Source organism: Cygnus olor, chromosome 14 (assembly GCF_009769625.2).
Source record: "Cygnus olor isolate bCygOlo1 chromosome 14, bCygOlo1.pri.v2, whole genome shotgun sequence".
NCBI lineage: Eukaryota > Metazoa > Chordata > Aves > Anseriformes > Anatidae > Cygnus > Cygnus olor.
In genome coordinates, this window is record NC_049182.1 from 13,125,984 (window position 1) to 13,143,136 (window position 17,153).

The following is a 17,153-nucleotide window of genomic DNA, read 5'->3' on the forward strand; positions in this document are numbered from 1 at the left end:
AAGGCATCCCCCAGTCACTAGGGTAAGGAGATGTTCCCTCACGAGCACAGCAGCAGCTCGCACCAGGAACCGGCTGGGTCACTGCCCACACTGGCTCAGACCCAGCTGCCAGTCACCTACAGCAAATCACATCTTTATCAGCTGAGCTACAGAGGATGATGGAGACATCAATACCCAGCTTCCATGCAACCGCAAGGGAAACAATGCTCTGTTGGGTAGTTCTGGAGGTCTCAGCTGCCTTAGTCAGCAGCATAATGCACTAAAGCACGAACTCTGCAACTACCTTTGCCTCTGCCTGTCTCCACTGTGACTCCTGCTTGCAAGCTCCACCAGTTCCAGAGTCAGAGACCTTGGAGCACCTCATTTACCCAGCAGCAGAACACTGAGATACTGATTTCTCCTAGCACAAGCATCAAAAGCTATCAACCCTGAAGGTAAATTGTGAAGTCAAAGAAAAAAAGATTTAGCCAAGCACTCAAAATAGGTATCAACTGCACATATTCCCCTGCACAGTCCAATGAAACATGTAATTTAGCTTGATTTAATTTTATGGGATGGTTACGAGATGCTTACTGGAGCATGCAATGCTAAAGGTAGCTGTGCTTCACAGCATGCAACCAAGTGTTCAGCATAATAAACACGATGTTTCACAACTTGTGTTAAGATCCAACACAATTTCTATTTTTAACATACACACCAGGTAGTTTGATAAGCATTTTTTTTTTAATTAAAGTTTTTTTCCAGTAAAATTTCCAAGAAGCAAAACATGACAGTGCTCACCCTACCCCCACCAGGGCAGTGAGTTTGCTTAAGCACAAGAGCCCAGGTCACAACACCCAGCTCGGTGGATCCAAGTAGCTCCAGATCTCAGAGCTGTGACCCGGTGTGCGGGGACTCACGAGCAGGTTTCACGTCTCAGGAGCACAGCTTAGAGGCAGCCTGTAAGCACCTGCAATATGAAACACTTCAGTAAGTGCCAAGCTTTAACTCATCTCCCTTCCTCCTGACAAGCTACACTGAGGTCCAAAAGGCCATCCCACAGGAGTTCATCCCTGGTTTAGTTTTCCTTCCTCTGGATTCATTGTCCTTCTTCCCACAGCCTCTGTAGTGCCTCGACAGAAAACCTGAACCTGTTCCACTCTGGAAATGAAGCACATCCAAAAAAAAAAAGCAGAACAAAGCTCTGGTGCTGCTCAAAAGAAAAAATGAGTTAAAATACGCAGCAGAAGTGATATGACCCCCTGCAGCCAGGTGCTGCCACTCAAAGGGAAGGAGATCCCCTGCTAAGCACTGCTTCTGCGAATCACACTGGTAGGAGACACCGCCAGCAGCCACAGCACCCCGTAATGCTTCTCCCACAGCTCATTAGCCCAGCTTTAATTGGCCCATGGGAGGAAAGAAGATGAGCAGCATTGGCGGTGTCTAATCCCATGCAGACAAACCTTCCAGCCCATGCTGCAGGTACAGGATTTGGTCAGAAGGCCCAAAGCAGGGTTTCTCCAGGCTCCTCACACCCTCACAACATCTCGAGGTGGGTCCCCATGGCCTGACGTGGGGCTCCAGGCAGTGAGGCCCAAGCCATGTGAGCCTCCACAGCCCCAAGGAGCCCTCAATGTGCCTTCCAAGAACAAATCCAGCTGCGTGCCACGAACAAGCGGGACCTCACAAGCATCTCCAGTGCCTGCCACCCTTCCCTCTCTCAGTGGGAGGACAAAGAGGAGATTTTTAGCCCCCAACCCTCATAAGGTGCCACTCAAGGGGGGCCACAAGGCCTGGGGGGACGCAGCTGCCATATTACCAAGCCTGACCTCCCCAGCTGCAGACCCCTGGCCTCCACCTCCCCAGCCTTCCCCAGGAAGCCCCCTATGAGGTCACACCCCTACGAAGTCACTGTCCTCCCCAGGAAGCCCCTGTGAGGTCACTGCACTATGAGGACACTGCCTCCCCCAGGAGGCCCCCTACGAGGCTGTAGCCCTATGAGACCACTGTCTCCCTAAAGAAGCCCCCTGTGAGGTCACCGCCCTACGAGGTCACTGCCTCCCCAAGAAAACACCCTACGAGGTCAGGGCTCTATGAGGCCGCTGCCTCCCCAGGGAGCCCCCTGTGATGTCACTGTCTTCCCCAGGAACCTCCCTACGAGGTCACCGCCTCCTAAGGAAGCCCCCTGTAAGGTCATAGCCTCCCCCTGCGAAGCCCCCTATGACGTCAGTGAGCCTCCTTAGAACGTCACCGCCTCCCCTCACTCGCCCCGCCCACCCCTCCCTCCGCCCCGCGCGGTGCCCGCTGGGTAGTGTAGTCCGCGGGTGGCGGCGGGGCGGCGGGACTGCCGTACCCAGAACCCCCCGCGGAGCCGCCGCCGCCGCCGCCGCCGCCTGCCGGGCGCACAAGATGGCGGCGCGGTGGGGCCGGGGCGGCGGGCGGTGAGGGAGCGGGAGCGGGGGCGCGGGCTGCCCCGGGCCCGCCATGACCTACACGGCGGAGCAGCTGGACGGCGTGCGGCGGTGAGCGCGGCCGGGGGGAGCCGGGGTGGGTGGGGGGGGCCGCCGGTGGGGGCCCCGTCCCGGTCCGAGCGCAGCCCTGAGGGGAGTTGTCCCGTGACGGCCGCCTTGTGTGCGCCCCCCCCCTCCCCCCCGCAGAATAAAGAGCTGCCGCAACTACTACGAGATCCTGGGAGTGGAGAGAGATGCCAGCGAGGAGGACCTGAAGAAAGCCTACCGCAAGCTGGCCCTGAAATTCCACCCGGACAAGAACCGCGCTCCCGGCGCCACCGAGGCCTTCAAAGGTGCGTGAGGGGCGGCTGGCCCGGCCTGCAGGGCCACGGAGCGGTGGTGCCTCAGCTCTGCGCCGTATGTACAGGCATCCCGTGGGCCCGCATCGCTTGTCACTTCTGTAGGCAGATACCCATAAACCTGTACACCTGCAGCTGCTCGGCAAGCCTTGCCTCTTACAGGACCTTCAAAATACAGATCAGAGGTAAAGGCATTGCAGGTCTCGTTCCTAGATAGCACCAAAGGGTCAGAGTAATGCTCTGGAATTGTACTGGTTATGATATAGAACATGTTGTGTAATCAGTAACTCCTCAGAGGCTTAATTAGAACTTCAAAAAACACATGCCAATATATAGAATCTAAGAGTACTCCAAAGAGCAGTCAGGCACTGGAACAGGTTGCCCAGGGAGGTGGTAGAGTCACCGTCCCTGGGGGCATTCAAGGAAAGGTTGGTTTAGTGGGTGACATTGGTAGGAGGGGGATGGTTGGACCAGATGATCTTGGAGGCCTCCTCCAACCGTAATGGTTCTGTGATTCTAAGTCCGTTATTATGTATTTGGGCTTCTCAATATGGGTGCAGTCTAAGCCTGCATCAGCAACGTTAGCATCTAAACTCTTATCATCTTCCGCATTCTCACTGTGCTGCAGCCTTACACAAAACTAGCACTGTAAGTCAGTGCTAAGGAAACTAGGCTGTCATTTGCTGCGTATTAGAATGAGGAATTCTTGAAGTTTTCTTTATTTTTTTTGTGTTAGGGTTGTATTTCGGTATAAACTCATATACAGCCGTTTTGTATCAAAGACCAAGGAAGATGATGAACCTAACAAGCTACTTCCAGGTGGTTTGACGTGCACTGTGAATAAACATGCAGGTACAGCTTCACAAATATCTCTGCTGACAAAAAGCTTGGAATATGGGTCTGCATTTTAATTACTCTCTGCAGTTCTGAACTTTGTGTTAACTGTATTTCATGGATGGAGGTGCACATCTGTGTCAATACTTAGTTTGACCTGATTAAGAAGTTATGTTTTCCCTCAATCTCTTGACAGAGGTGGTCTCTCACATCTCAGTTTTCCAAGTACTTCAACTCTCTCCATACACTTCAACATTTTTGTCTTTCTCCTGGTGTCAGTGATAGCAGGAATTAGGTTCCATCACAGGTAATGTTGGTGTTGTAACGCTACTTATACAAATGTAGTTCTTTCAAAAGTAAATCAGTCTCTGGCCAAGCACAATTTTTTTATGCCTGTTTGGGTATTCTGTTAATCTGCTTAGAGAAGTCCCACACCTGGAGGTGCTGTGTTGTAATACTTCTTTTCATTCATTCCAGCAATAGGCAATGCTTTTGCAGTTCTCAGCAACCCTGAAAAACGATTGCGATACGATGAATTTGGAACTGACCAAGAGCATGTCAGCACTGGCCAGGCCAGGCACTATAACTACTACACAGAATTTGAAGCAGATATTACACCAGAAGAAATATTCAATGTGTTTTTTGGCGGGCACTTTCCTACAGGTTGGTATCCATCTGCACTCTTTCTGAAACGTAATAAACTGACACTAGACCATAAAGGAAGTTCAGCTCCTGTTTGTATTGCTCAGGTAGCTCAATTATACTTTGGAGAAGAGCAAAAACCTGTTCAGATTTACTTTTTTTTTTTTCCTCTTCCTAACTTTTTATGTCTGGAAAAGTTCCCCTAACACACTGTTTAAACTTAAAGTTGTAGTAAGTTTGGTCCCTAAAAAAGCTCAAAGCTCAGCTTTGCTGTCCAAGAGTGCTGCTAGAAGAGAGAGCTGTGATGGGGGTAACGGCTGTTGCTGCCGGGGCATGTTCCTGACATGCCAGCCTTTGTGAGGACTTCTGGCAGCACTAGTTAGGGGTCAGGACATTTTAATTTGGCAAGGGTTTAGGTTGTTTGATAACTCGGTTGGGCAAAATTTTAGTACCAGCACTAGCTGAAGACTCTTCTTTTTGTCGTTCTTCCCCCCATTGTCTGAAGGCAGCGGTGGTTTGGGAGGCAAAATAAGGTGTGAGTGGGAAGGGATCAGAGGCATCTTTGATGGCGTTGTCCTCAAGACATGTTCCTGCGTTACAGCACAGCAGCAGCTCCTGGCATTGTGGTCTCAGTGACCTTGTAACTAGGAAAATGTAAGGAGTTTGTCTGGCTCTCAGCACCTCGCCAAGTTGAAGAAATTAAAGCTTCTTAGCTTAGAAGGCGATGCCTGCCAGTGAGAGCTGGCTGTTGCTTGAAATGCAGAATAGTAGAGCCTGAACCTGCGGCAGCTTTGTGCTTGTCTTAGTCCAGCCTTGGCTTTTGTGTTTGTACTGAAAATGGGAAGATGTTGCAAGCTCAATGGAATACACGTTAGGTTTAAAAGTAAATCTGAAAGCTGTGGTGAGCTCAAGCATCTTGTTGCCACTATCACCGGTCTTTGATGAATTGCTCTAGTGCTTTTGCTTGCTGTTTCACACTTCCAAGGCGTAGCATAAAGTAACATACAAGTCAGTTACTACAGCCTTAAGCAACAGGTACAGGTAATGACTTACAAGCTACTCATTACAGTGGTCTGTGTGGTAGCATCTCATAGCTAAGAGGATCTCGGATCACTTTCAAAATTTGATCATTAAGTTTGTAAAGTGTGCTGAGCTCAGTCTGGCATAATTCCCTCCAACTTTGCAGGAGATGGCACCTGCACATGCCTTTTGCTTTGGCCACAGGTGAGACATTGTCCCTTGTGGAATGTGACTGCTACATAGCTGTAGGCAGTGGGAACGCTTGGAGTTAAGGGTAGAAAACTGAGGAGCTGCAGGAAGAATTTGGGTACTAGGCACAGCAGTTATCTAATAGGTAGAGTGACCTGAAGAAGTGTAGGGGAGTTCTTAGCCAAACGGCGAAGAATATGAAAATAAACATGATTTCATAGTAATAGCTCTCAGTAATAAACAAAAATTTCCTCACAAAAAAAACTTGCTTGGATCTAAATTTGTGTACGTTTTCATAACCTGAAAGTGAGGTTTTTATTTATGGAGTATCAATTCAGTAGTTTTCCAAAACGGCAAAATCCATGGCTTCTACTTAGGAAGAGAGCTAACAGTAAGAGTGCATGCAGATAGGTAATATAAAGAGAATTTTTCATGCTGTCGTAATGTTAAATGGGGTTTGTGCATGTGAACTGAAGTTTGTGTTAAGCTGCAGTCTTTGCTGTTTGTTTGGTTGTTGGTTTGCGTTTTTTTTTTTTTTTTGACACCTTACTATCACCAGGGTTTTTGGAAATCTAATTCAGAAATGTTGGTGTTAGACAAAAGTCATTCACATAGATTAAGGGCAGATTTATGACTTGTCAGCTTACAAACCTAAAAGAGACAGTGTTGTAATTATAATGGGTAGGGGCTACAAGTTGAACTTCCTTCTCATAAAAAATAAATGCGCATGGAAGGAAAGAAACTGGGGGCAAAAATTCTGTGAGAAACTTTGGACTGGGGAATTGTTTTTCTAGCTACCTGTAAAAGCCACTCCTCATTCCCACACTCATGTCCATTCTTTTGGAGCTTGATAAAACGTTGCCTGAGCAACATTAAATGATAGAAGCTTTCTTTTTCAAGAAAAATGTTTCTTCTTCAAGCCCTCTTTTACTTTGTTAGTCTTGTGCGGTGTTATATCTTTGAATGACCAACAAAACAGGTGTTTTGACACAACAACAAAGGTCACTTCCCCCAATTTCTTGCGCAATTCTTTGAGAAATTCAGATAAAAGACAGTGTAAGAGTGTAAAATAATTTGTCATTTGATTTCCCAAGGCTTAAAAATAGCTTGGCATGCCTGTTGTCATATGGCCATACATTTCAATTCTTTATTACAAAGGTATTTTGAATCTCAAAAGAGGGGAGCTCAGCTATTATTTAGATACTTTCATGGTGTTACAGACAGAGTTCAAGCTTCTAATCAAAACATCATATGCGATTTTTAAAAATTCTAAAGTGAGGAAAGAATAAGTCAGTGTGCAAGAAAGGAAATCCTGAATTGTACTTTTTTCCTCAAAAAGCTATTTTATGAATCTCTTTTGACACGAACAGTTTCACTTAATGATTTTATAATAGCTTGCTGAAAGAGAAAATAGAACTGGCTGTAGAAGAGCACATTCGGTAATTATCCGAAGCCATAGTTCAAGGCCTGAATCTGCTGACGCAAATTAATTTTTCTGCTTAAAGTCTGGAGATGCAACATAAACTGCAGCCTTGCAAGTGAATATAAAAAAAATAAAGTATGAGGTACAATTTTATATAAAAATAATTATCCAATTTTCTTAATTTTTGTAAATTAGGATGGAGCAGGGGTGAGTTTCACAATTTCTCTGGTATGCTCTTTTTGGAATAACATATTACTTTGACGTTCAATCTGAGGTCTCAAAACCGTTACTCAGTCTGTGTAATATAAGCCTGAAAAATCAACCGGAAACAGAAGTACAGGTAAACACCAGCAGCCAGTTGAAAACCATGACTCTTTTGGCTTCTTTTAACAGGAAATATCCATATGTTTTCAAATGTAGCCAGAGATGCACACTATTATCCACGGAGGCACCGTGAAAGAGCATGGACACAGGAGCAAGAGGAGGAAGAAAACAGGCCACAGGTAGCCAGGAGAACGGATCTCTTGGGCTTAAACATTTCACCAGGGTGAGGGGTTCACGTATACATCTGAAGCCTGTTGAGACTTTCCCATCCTTAAATGCTCAATGCTTATCCTTAAGTGCTGCAGCCAAAATGGATGACTTGAAAAGTAACTGTATTGTTGTTGCTCTGTTTTTAAAGCAGTGTTAAAAAAATTATTTTGGTAGGATCGCAGGCTTTGGAGTTTCTGCAACCAGGTATTTCACTGGTGCTTGGTTTTTGCAAGCTCTGAGGGCTTGGTAATCTAACAATGATCAGTCCAAATGTGGATTGATATCTGATACAAAAGTACTGGCTTGTCCTCTTGGCATATTTAGTCCTTCAGTAAATTAGCATGCAGTTTCATCCCAGGTGCTGCACAGGCTTTTTCCAGTCCAGAGCAGAATGGGTCTGGGATACGTCTCTACCAACTGAAACTAGATGAGACACCAGGTATCATGTGCTGTCAGCACAGGCACCTATATGCTCGCACTGCCCATCTTGGAAAAATCTTCCTTCAGAGCTAGTCCATTAACCGAACAAGATCATTCTCTAAGAAAGACGATTTTTCTCCCGTTGAGTCTTTTATAGACAGGCTTTGAAAAAAACTTGCACAGCCTGTAGACAGCTAAGCTAGGGCAAATGAATCCCACCAACTACTATGTCAGGTATTGTTGCTATCCCAGGGCAGAGAGCAGAGCCTAAACAACTATATATAATGTTCTGCTCCTAATTACAAAAAAGGCAGTTTAAAAATCAAATGAAGAGCAGGAGTAAAGATCTGTGTTTGGTCTCTGCCTAGCAGAACTCTTTGATCTTTAGGACTTTTTTCACTCTTTTGTTCTACTAAATTAATTCAAACAAAATAGCAAGTGCTTGCATTCTGCCTCAAGTTACGCTACATATGTTCTCTTCGTCCTGTATTTTTAAGTGGCTTTGTCCAGTGTTCAGACAGAGATTGAGATTTTTAGAATACATGTAAATTTCAGAAGATGCATAGGCAGAAATGGGAATCGCAGTGCTCCTTTGGTTTGGATTGTCAGCTGGTCACTGGCAGACAGTGTTGTGGGCATCTACTGCCTTGGGGAGGGAGCTGTAGATGAAGGCAATGCTCTGAGAATGTAATTGGAAGAAAATGGCTTTAAGGAGCTTGAAGAGAGCATTAATAAAGGTTATTTAAAATGTTATCCTTGTCAGCATTTGAAAGTACTCACCTTTTTTTTCCTAAGTTTACATTTAATGTGTCGTTGATTTATGATAACCTGATTTCTGTGAATGGGCATCGTTTTCTGTATATATCTTTACTTGTCAACTTATTGTTGTTCTTTTCAGAACTCATATTCTGCATTTATTCAGTTGATGCCAGTTTTCATAATAATAATAGTGTCAGTTATAACTCAGCTGATGGCGACTAACCCACCCTACAGCCTCTTCTACAAATCGTAAGTCACTTGAAAACAATTCTTTCCGGTCGTTGGTGTTTGAGATAAAGGAGGTAGATAGAAGTTGGGCTTGATAGAAGAATGCTTGTTACTGTTCTCTTCGGCTCTTTCTAGAAACTGTTATCAATTTGTAAATAAGGAAATACCAACAGTCTCTGTTAAGTTCTCCTAAACGCTATCGCTGTGAAGTAGATGATGGTGAGGTGTACTGCGCTGTGTGCTGAACAAATAGAGGCGCTGAGCCAGCACGCTTACCCAACTGGTGTGAAATGCTTTTGCACAATGATACAGTAGTAGGAATGTGGGTGTAGCTTAGCTACAGTACTGATCAGCCCTAGAGGGTCTGTGGGCTGCCTCCGACATTCCCATGTAAAGCGATTAGGAAATCAAGCCTGCAGTTGGCACTATAAATCCAAATCTGCTCTGGAGCCTAAATTCCCCTGGAAAATTTGTCAAGTTCAACAAATCATTAAGACTTTGAAATGCCCTGGTTTAGTGTCTATAATGAAGCAGGATCCCCACATTGCAGAACGCAAACTAAACTGGTCAGATGTGGAAACAATGAATGCCAGACCTGCAGTAATCTGAGTTTGTGGGGCAGAGGAAAACCCATTTATTCCTCTCAGCATCCAACACTGGGAGGAAGGAAGCTCTCTAGACCAGTTCAGTCAACTGCCCTGGCTCTTACTGAGATAAGAATGGGAGTCGTCAGATTTCAGCACCCCATAGGTTGGGGACTGCTACACACAGCAGTAGCAGAGTGCTCTACAAACTCTCCTTGCTCCCTTTTAGGAGCAAAACTGTTTACATTTAGGCCCATATGCTTGTCAGCGTAGTTTTAATTGGTCCCGAGGCCCTTTACTGTTCATTACCACAAGATGTCAGTATGTGGACCTAGCATGAGAACAAGATGGTTGGTGGCTTAGTTCTTCTGTTTGTGTTTTTTTTGTTGTAGTTGTTTTTTTCTTTCCCGAGAGCATTTTTGCTATCTGCCAGTCCTGTGTGAAACCTCCCACACTGCCCCCAGAGCAGCTAATCTCTTTGGCTTTCCTCACTGCCTCCCCCTTTCCTGTTGATTTGAGATAGTCAGGCCTGAGCCTGGTATACAGTTACAGATGCTGTTTCTCTAAATCATATCTTTAAAAAACTAACAGCTCTGAAAGAAAGTGTTTATATAAGGAGAGCGTACATGTCTGAGACACAGAAAGAAGGAAAAGAGGAGCCCAGGAAATGGAAGGGGCAAACTGAATTCCATTGGGTAGAGTGTAACCTTCACGTTTTGGCTGCCTGCCTCTTTCTCTGGGCAGTGATTTGAAAAAGCGCCTGGATATCTTTACTTAAGTAAAAATTCGGTAGAAGAGAATAGTTTAGCCTTGTGTCTGTGTCACAGTGGCTTATTCTACCTATGGGGTGCTTCATATACTACCTAGCTTACTGGTGATTATAAAACACTAAAGGAAAATGTAACTAGAATCCCCCCTGCTAATTCTTATTTCTACTGATGGATCCAGAAATCAGGAAAACCTAAATCCAACTGCACCATGCCCTAAACAATACTGGTCCGTATGACTTCGCTATAGTCTTTATATTTGCCATCATTTCCAATGGATTTCTGGACTTAGCTTGCCAGAAGTTAACAGTAAACTGAAGAAAGGGTGTGGAGCTTCTGTTTAAAGATAAAATTTGCACTTAAGCTTTGGAAGTATCTGTACTGAGCTGTTGAGAGCAAACATGGTATTTGGAAGGGGCTGTCAGCTCTGAATCAGAGATATCTACAAAGAACTAAGTATTATATATTTTCACTGTGTTGTTTTTGGTTTTTTTTCAGTGAATTTTATTTGTAGTGAAAAGCTTGCTGTGCCTGAGGCTTGTAATTTCCTTACTGGATGGCTGAGGGAGCTATAGTCCTGCAGGAAGTGACTGAGAAGTTGTAAAGACTGTTCTGGAAATGTTAATTGCAAGAAATTTCTCTCTGTTTCTTTGTTTGAACTGCTGAAAAATGTTTTTTCTCCATGATGTTTTCACAGGTCCATGGGCCATGTTATTAGCAGAGAAACAGAGAACTTGCAGGTGCCTTACTATGTTGATAAAAACTTTGAGAAGAATTATCAAGGAGCGGAACTTCAAGAGCTAGAGAAAAACGTTGAAAAAGATTACATAGACTATATTCAGACCAGCTGCTGGAAGGAGAAACAGCAAAGTAAGTTATATTTGTTACAAGTGCGTGCCTACACCCCATGTACAGTAGTATGACGGCTGCGGTTCACAAAGCACTGCCATTTTAGCCTCATTTTCCATTGCATATAATTTCTCAAATTTGCAGTGGTGTTTCTCACATCTGTTCTTAACTCTGAATTTGTTATTCTTGAGGGGCTGTCAGAGTTCATTGTAGGTGATTGAGAGAGAAGTGGAAAGTTGATTCCACCATTTGAGACTTTTTTTCCACTCAGTCTTTGTGCTTGACTACCTCTTAGTGATGTTTTAAACACTATCGTCCAGCACATTTATTTAGCTGTGACAGTTTGTTAGGTCTAGAAGAGACCTTGAGGCATCACCTAATCAGTGTTTCCTTTGCTGAGGCGGAATCAGTTTTGGTTTGACTAGCTCCGCAAGATCATCTAACTCTTTCTTCAAACCTTCATCAGGAAGACAGGCTATAGCTTTTGAAAATCTCAGTGTTAACTGGTATCAGTTTTCAAAGAGTGCTTCTGTGATTATTTCATGCACTTATTTGCATATTCTATCTTTAGATGAGTTTGAGATCGTGTTTTTCACCATAGTCAAGACTGTCTTTTAAAGACAAGAATTGAATGCAGAGAGGGAGAATGCAAGAATGTAAGCATTCTAAATGATTTTTCCCATGTCAGTTCTCAGTCAATCTTTTCATCCAGAGACAATTTTCTTATTTTAAATTAAAATTACTAATCTTGCTTTTAAAGAGAAGTGCAGATGTAGAATCTGAAGTTGAAATAAATAAAAGAACCCATAATGTGAAACCCTGAAAATGCCAAGTAATCCCTTAATTTTTGGTTTGCTTGACTTTATCTCTGAACATGTATGGCTGGTAGTACCAGCCTCTAGGTACAATGTGTCTGTTAATAAACATAAATGTAGGCTTCATGTGTAGGCTTGGCATAGGAATAGATTTTTTTTTTTCCCCTTAGAGGAAAACTCCTTATAGTTAACCTAGTGCAACTAAAAATCGTTGTATTGTCTGTTTCATGTAGACCTTGATGACCTTTCTGTGCCCTGAAATGGGCAACAGGGTTTGCAGAGGGACTGATAGAGTGAGGGAAGTAATCCAGCACTGAATGCCAAGTAATGTCTGCAAGGCAACCTCCTCTAGAACTTATTACACTTAGACTTTTTTATAGTCTGTGTATTAGTCACACACCTGCAAATACATTTACAATGTCCACAATTAGCGCTATCCTGAGGAGAATACTGTAAATTAAAGGAAAAAAACCCACAGTTTTCAGAATGATTACCATCTAGGCCAGTCAGAGCAGGCATTGAGCGCAGCTGAGACTGTGCTAACTTTCCTACAGCTGAGTTTGTAAAAATAATTTTTTGACTAACTCATTTTTTTAGATAATAATTTTGAATACAAGATATGGTTCTGGTGAAAAGTTGTCTGGAGACCTTGGGAGAGTTGTTAATCAGCTGTTGTTTCATAATTTTGGTCAATCGATTCATGTGTAAGTGCTTAACTTTGTGGTTGGCTTCTTTCTCAGTTGAATGTCTATTAATAGTATGTTTGTTCTATTTACTGAAGGTACACTTCTCTTTAGCACCAGCAAAATGAACACACATTATATGAACAGTTTAAATTAAAGACCTTGATTTTTATGTTTTGAAAAGTGCTACCTGGGGTCCAGCTACCTTAACAAAAACTTGAAAGGTAACTGATACATCAGTATGTTCCTCAGCTGGTCCCTTTACAGCAGAACGGAGTGTGAAAGGTGCTTACGCTGTGGGTTTAGGTGTTCTGACATCCTCTGATACGGTTAAGTACAAAAGGCAAGTCTCAGGTTTTTACAGATGATTGTTCAGCTGTAGTAGCACGGTTGTGAAGTAGGACTGCAAAGAGCTCTGAATCAGAGATGACAAGTACGCAACTAAAAACAGAGAAAATGCATAGCTGCATATGTATTTTAGGAGTTCCTTAAAGAGAATAACTTCAGTCAACAAAGGTTGAAGGAACAACAGTGTAAAAGATTGAAAAACACAAGAAACTTACATGACTGAATGGATGCTGTCAAAGCGCAAACATTGGTAGTAAATAATTGTGCCCAAGTGGACAAGTTGGGCAAAAGAGTCAAAAGAGACTAAGAGTCTTCGCTGCAGAACTCCGGGGACTTGGAAACGGTTACCCAGGTCTGGTTCTGCTGAAGGGTCGTCTAGACTCTGTGCCCAGCACATCTGCACTCTGCTTGAGCGGTGTTTCAGTTAGAAAAAATGAAGATTGATTCCTGACCTAAAATTAAGATGTTTGTGCCTGTCGGTTTATAAAGCTTTTCAATAAATAGATGAAGGCTTATATAGACGGAGCTCCTATGGCTTTAAATTTCAGTGGGGTAGGGACAGAGCACGTAAGGCATGAAAGGCCCTATTGAGAAGTTCTTTCCCTACTGAATGATTTCGTAAAATGAGGGACTTGTAAGATGTACAAAAGCTCTTTGAAAAATTGAGTGTCATCAGGTAGCCTGTGCTTAGGGAAATTTTGACCTTTTCAGAAATAAATTACTGCTATTCTCATAGGTGCATCTAATCTTGGATCTAAATTATTCTTCAGGGAGAAAGCTATGTTAAGACTTCCGTAACTAATCAGCAAAAGATGCTTCCCTGAGTTGCTGGGGAGAGATTATTCAAACAATGGGATTATTTCAGTTACATGTTGCTTTTGAGAAGAAGGGGAAATGTATGCAAAGTACATTCAAGATTGTGTTGTTTGAAAGCCCCTGTGCCCTTTCATTAACAAGCCTTTTATCTAGCTGTTCACCTTCCTGTAGTCAATTTAAAAAAAATAATAATTCACATTGCCTTCTGGGCCAAACTCTTGGCAGACGGAGTTTGAATTCTGACAAGTGCAACATCAAAAAAAAAACACAACCAACAACCACCATCTGTACTTTAAAGTGTCTGTTTGGATGGATGTTTGGGACCCTTGCAGAACGGGTTTGTCGGAAGAATTGCATTTCTCAGTTACGTGGGCAGGGATGTACATCTTGTAACTCCTGCTTAGCTGCAGGCAGCTGACGTATAGCCTTAAGAAAGCAATAAGAAAAGTAGTCACGAGGTTCTCTTTCCTTCTGGCTTGTCACTTAACTACTGCTGGCAGGTGCAGAGTGAACTCCTCTCCATCGGTCTGTGCCTGGTGAAACATCAGTGAGGATCAGTGCACGAGGAGATGAGGTGTAATTAGGTTGTAAATGCTCGTGTTGACTAAGACAGTGGCTGTTTAGCAGACCAAATGGTATCTTACTAACACACATATAGTTAGTTTAAATATGCACAGTTAGTTTGCTTTTAAGAATGCGTATATATTTAATCACTCTAAGTCATTAACAAAACTTTCAATCTTATGTGACTTCTAAGCTATATTTTTATAGTTTTTCTTTGTAGACAGTAATAGTCTTATTTTGGGTTTTAGTTATTGCCCAACTGGTGTACTGGTAGAGTCTTTGGTTTATTATAACTCTGAATTTTCAAGCAATTATGGAAAGTTTTCTTAAGCAGCTAGCCTGGTTAAACCTGATGGCCTCTCTTCAAAGAAAGCTCCTATAACATGCACAGTTTTATTGAAATAAGGTGAACTAAAAAAAATCACGAGGATAACAAAGCATTGAAAAAGTTACTTGAAGCATGCTCACAGCTTCATCCTAATATATATTTTTTCATCTTTCAGAGTCTGATTTGTCGAATTTGGCCAAGCTATACAGAGACGAGCGGTTAAAACAGAAAGCAGAATCATTGAAACTTGAGCACTGTGAGAAGCTCTCCAGTCTGATTGGAATGCACAAAGGGGGCTGACCAGGACACACACATTCTGTAGTTTTTATTTATTGCTGTTTTAAATTATGTTTTTATTTTCCTTTGTATAAAAACGGAAGGAGTCTATTGCAAAGAGTGAATATGCGATTCCTTCATATAGTGCAGAGATGGGCCAACACAAGCTGTAGAGCAAGTGTTTGCTTTAATATACTGTACACTATATTTGGTTCCAAGGACCAGTGGCACTTTGTAAATTAATTCCCTGGGAAACACTCTGAGTTTGGAACGTGTCTCATCGGTAGTTTGTCTGCCATCCAAACAGTATATACTTCCCAGGAGAGTAGACAAATGTCTTATGCTTTCTGTATTTTCTATGGACCTGCAATTCACCCGGTCATACCAACCGTGTAGTTCGCAGTACTCAGTGCACTAGCCTTTTCATACTGCTATCAAGTGGATGTCCTTGCCTCTACAGTCGTTTGTAATGAGAATTTAGATGAAAGGCAGCATATGTCCTGTTCAAGTCCAATATTCAGTGCTTAACTCTGAAGTGTCGAGTACCTGCTTCAGGTAAGCGTTTTGACGTGCTCCGAGCTCTCCTTACTGTCAAAGGGACTTGACCGAGTGCTTGTCTGGCTGGGGGGGTCTGCCCCTTCTCCTTGGTGACATGACAAGCTGAGAGCAGAACTGCAACGCTGAACAGGAAGATGAGAGCCTGTGAAATGCATCGATTCCAGCATCTTCCAAACTGCAGAGAAAGGACAACCTTATTTATTTTCTCATACGTTTCCAGTGGCATATTTTTAAGCTGGCTGTATAACTCTGATTTTTATCTGCAAACTCTTCTCCAGCTGTTACAGGGGTCCTGCTTTTTCTGGTACAGTTTTGATGTAGCATATTTTTACTCTTGAGCAGTTATGAATGTTCCACTGTAGAGACTAGTATTGCAAAGAAAAAGATCCATGTAGTAGTGTCTGTTTTTTCTTGATCCTCCTTTATGAAACCTTTAAAGGCAAGTTAAGGACGGTTGTACTCGGAAGCAGCAGAGAACACTATTATTCCCGTTGAGCATCACTGAGCTCTTGAGCCAGTTTTTCTGGTAGTTTACCTGGCCAAGGGTAGAACTAATCCATGCAGACCAACCTGCTTCTGGAGGTTCATATTGTGTTCTTGCCAGTGAGAGGGAAGGAAAATAGGCACCCACAGGGTCCTGTGCAACAGCTGGCCTTGACTTGGTTCTGCTGGCTCCACCGGAACCTGTGCTGAGGGCAGGAAGGCCAAAGCTCTGCACAGGGCAGCTTCAGCCCACCCTGCTTCTGTAGCTGCACTCGAAATTCCTCTTTATAGCATAGCAGGGGCCAGCATGTCTGTTCTTAACTTGTTGATGTGCTAGTTACCTATAAAACACACGGAATGAACTATCCTCATAAATACCCTACCCCAGAAATACAGGGATTGTGGGGTGGGGACATGCTGTATGTAGTAGAGGCTGCACTCACCTGCACATCTTTACAAAACACTGAACAAGCTGCTGTTGCTCTGTTCCTAAAACTGGCAATGCGTAGGGCAGAGCACCACAGCTTGCCTTCACTTAAACCTAGGAAATCAAGTGCTCAGAAGTTTGAGAAATGCCAGAATTAATGTTGCATTTAAAGGTTAGACTGTGGTCTCCTAGTGCTGGGGTGTTAGGATGCAGCCGTGTGCCAGTGGGTTGCTGGTGCTGAGGATGAGGCAACTGGGGATGTAGGTGCAAAAAAACTATCCCCCTTTTGCAGGAAAAGATGTTTTTTCTGTGACCTAGACAAGAGGATGGTTGCTTGTCTCAGGTTTTGAGACTTGAGGCTCCTGCAGGTGAGATGCGTGTCCTGCATGTGATTAGCTCAGTGCAGCTACAGCAATAGGGCTGTGATTGAATGGGGGTATTAAAAAAAAAAAGAAAAGAAGTACAGTGAGTATTTAAAATAGCACAGCTAGGTTGGTATTGTTCCCTGTTGGGAACCGCTGTGGGGGCGTTGGAGCTGCTGAGCAGAGTTCATCAGCCAGAAGAGGCACAGCATTTTGGGGGTTGTGGTGAACCATGTTTTGTGTGAGTCTGCAAGGGCAAAAGTGTGTTATTCCAGGTGGGAAAGGGGGCTGGCAGTCTGACAGGCAGCCTTAATTCCGGAATATCCCAGTTCTGAGCACTTGATATGCCTGCGTATAAAAAGCAAAATTCTCATGTTGCTTTTTATATGTTAAATAGTTTGTAGAACGTATGTCAACTCTATTAAAGCGGTTGGACTTCATTCCAGGTTTGGTATC

At 43.5% G+C, this 17,153-nt stretch overlaps 1 protein-coding gene across 1 annotated transcript; it reads left to right on the top strand.

The window, feature by feature from the left end:
• Positions 1–2,340: 2,340 nt before the first annotated feature.
• DNAJC18 (DnaJ heat shock protein family (Hsp40) member C18) lies at positions 2,341–17,137 on the top strand. The gene is made up of 7 exons (XM_040573355.1): positions 2,341–2,501; positions 2,637–2,782; positions 4,100–4,285; positions 7,290–7,399; positions 8,749–8,858; positions 10,886–11,058; positions 14,767–17,137. Exons 1-7 carry the CDS (start codon positions 2,464–2,466, stop codon positions 14,889–14,891), a joined length of 888 nt encoding a protein of 295 aa, XP_040429289.1. The 5' UTR covers positions 2,341–2,463; the 3' UTR covers positions 14,892–17,137.
• The last annotated feature ends 16 nt before the right edge of the window (positions 17,138–17,153 follow it).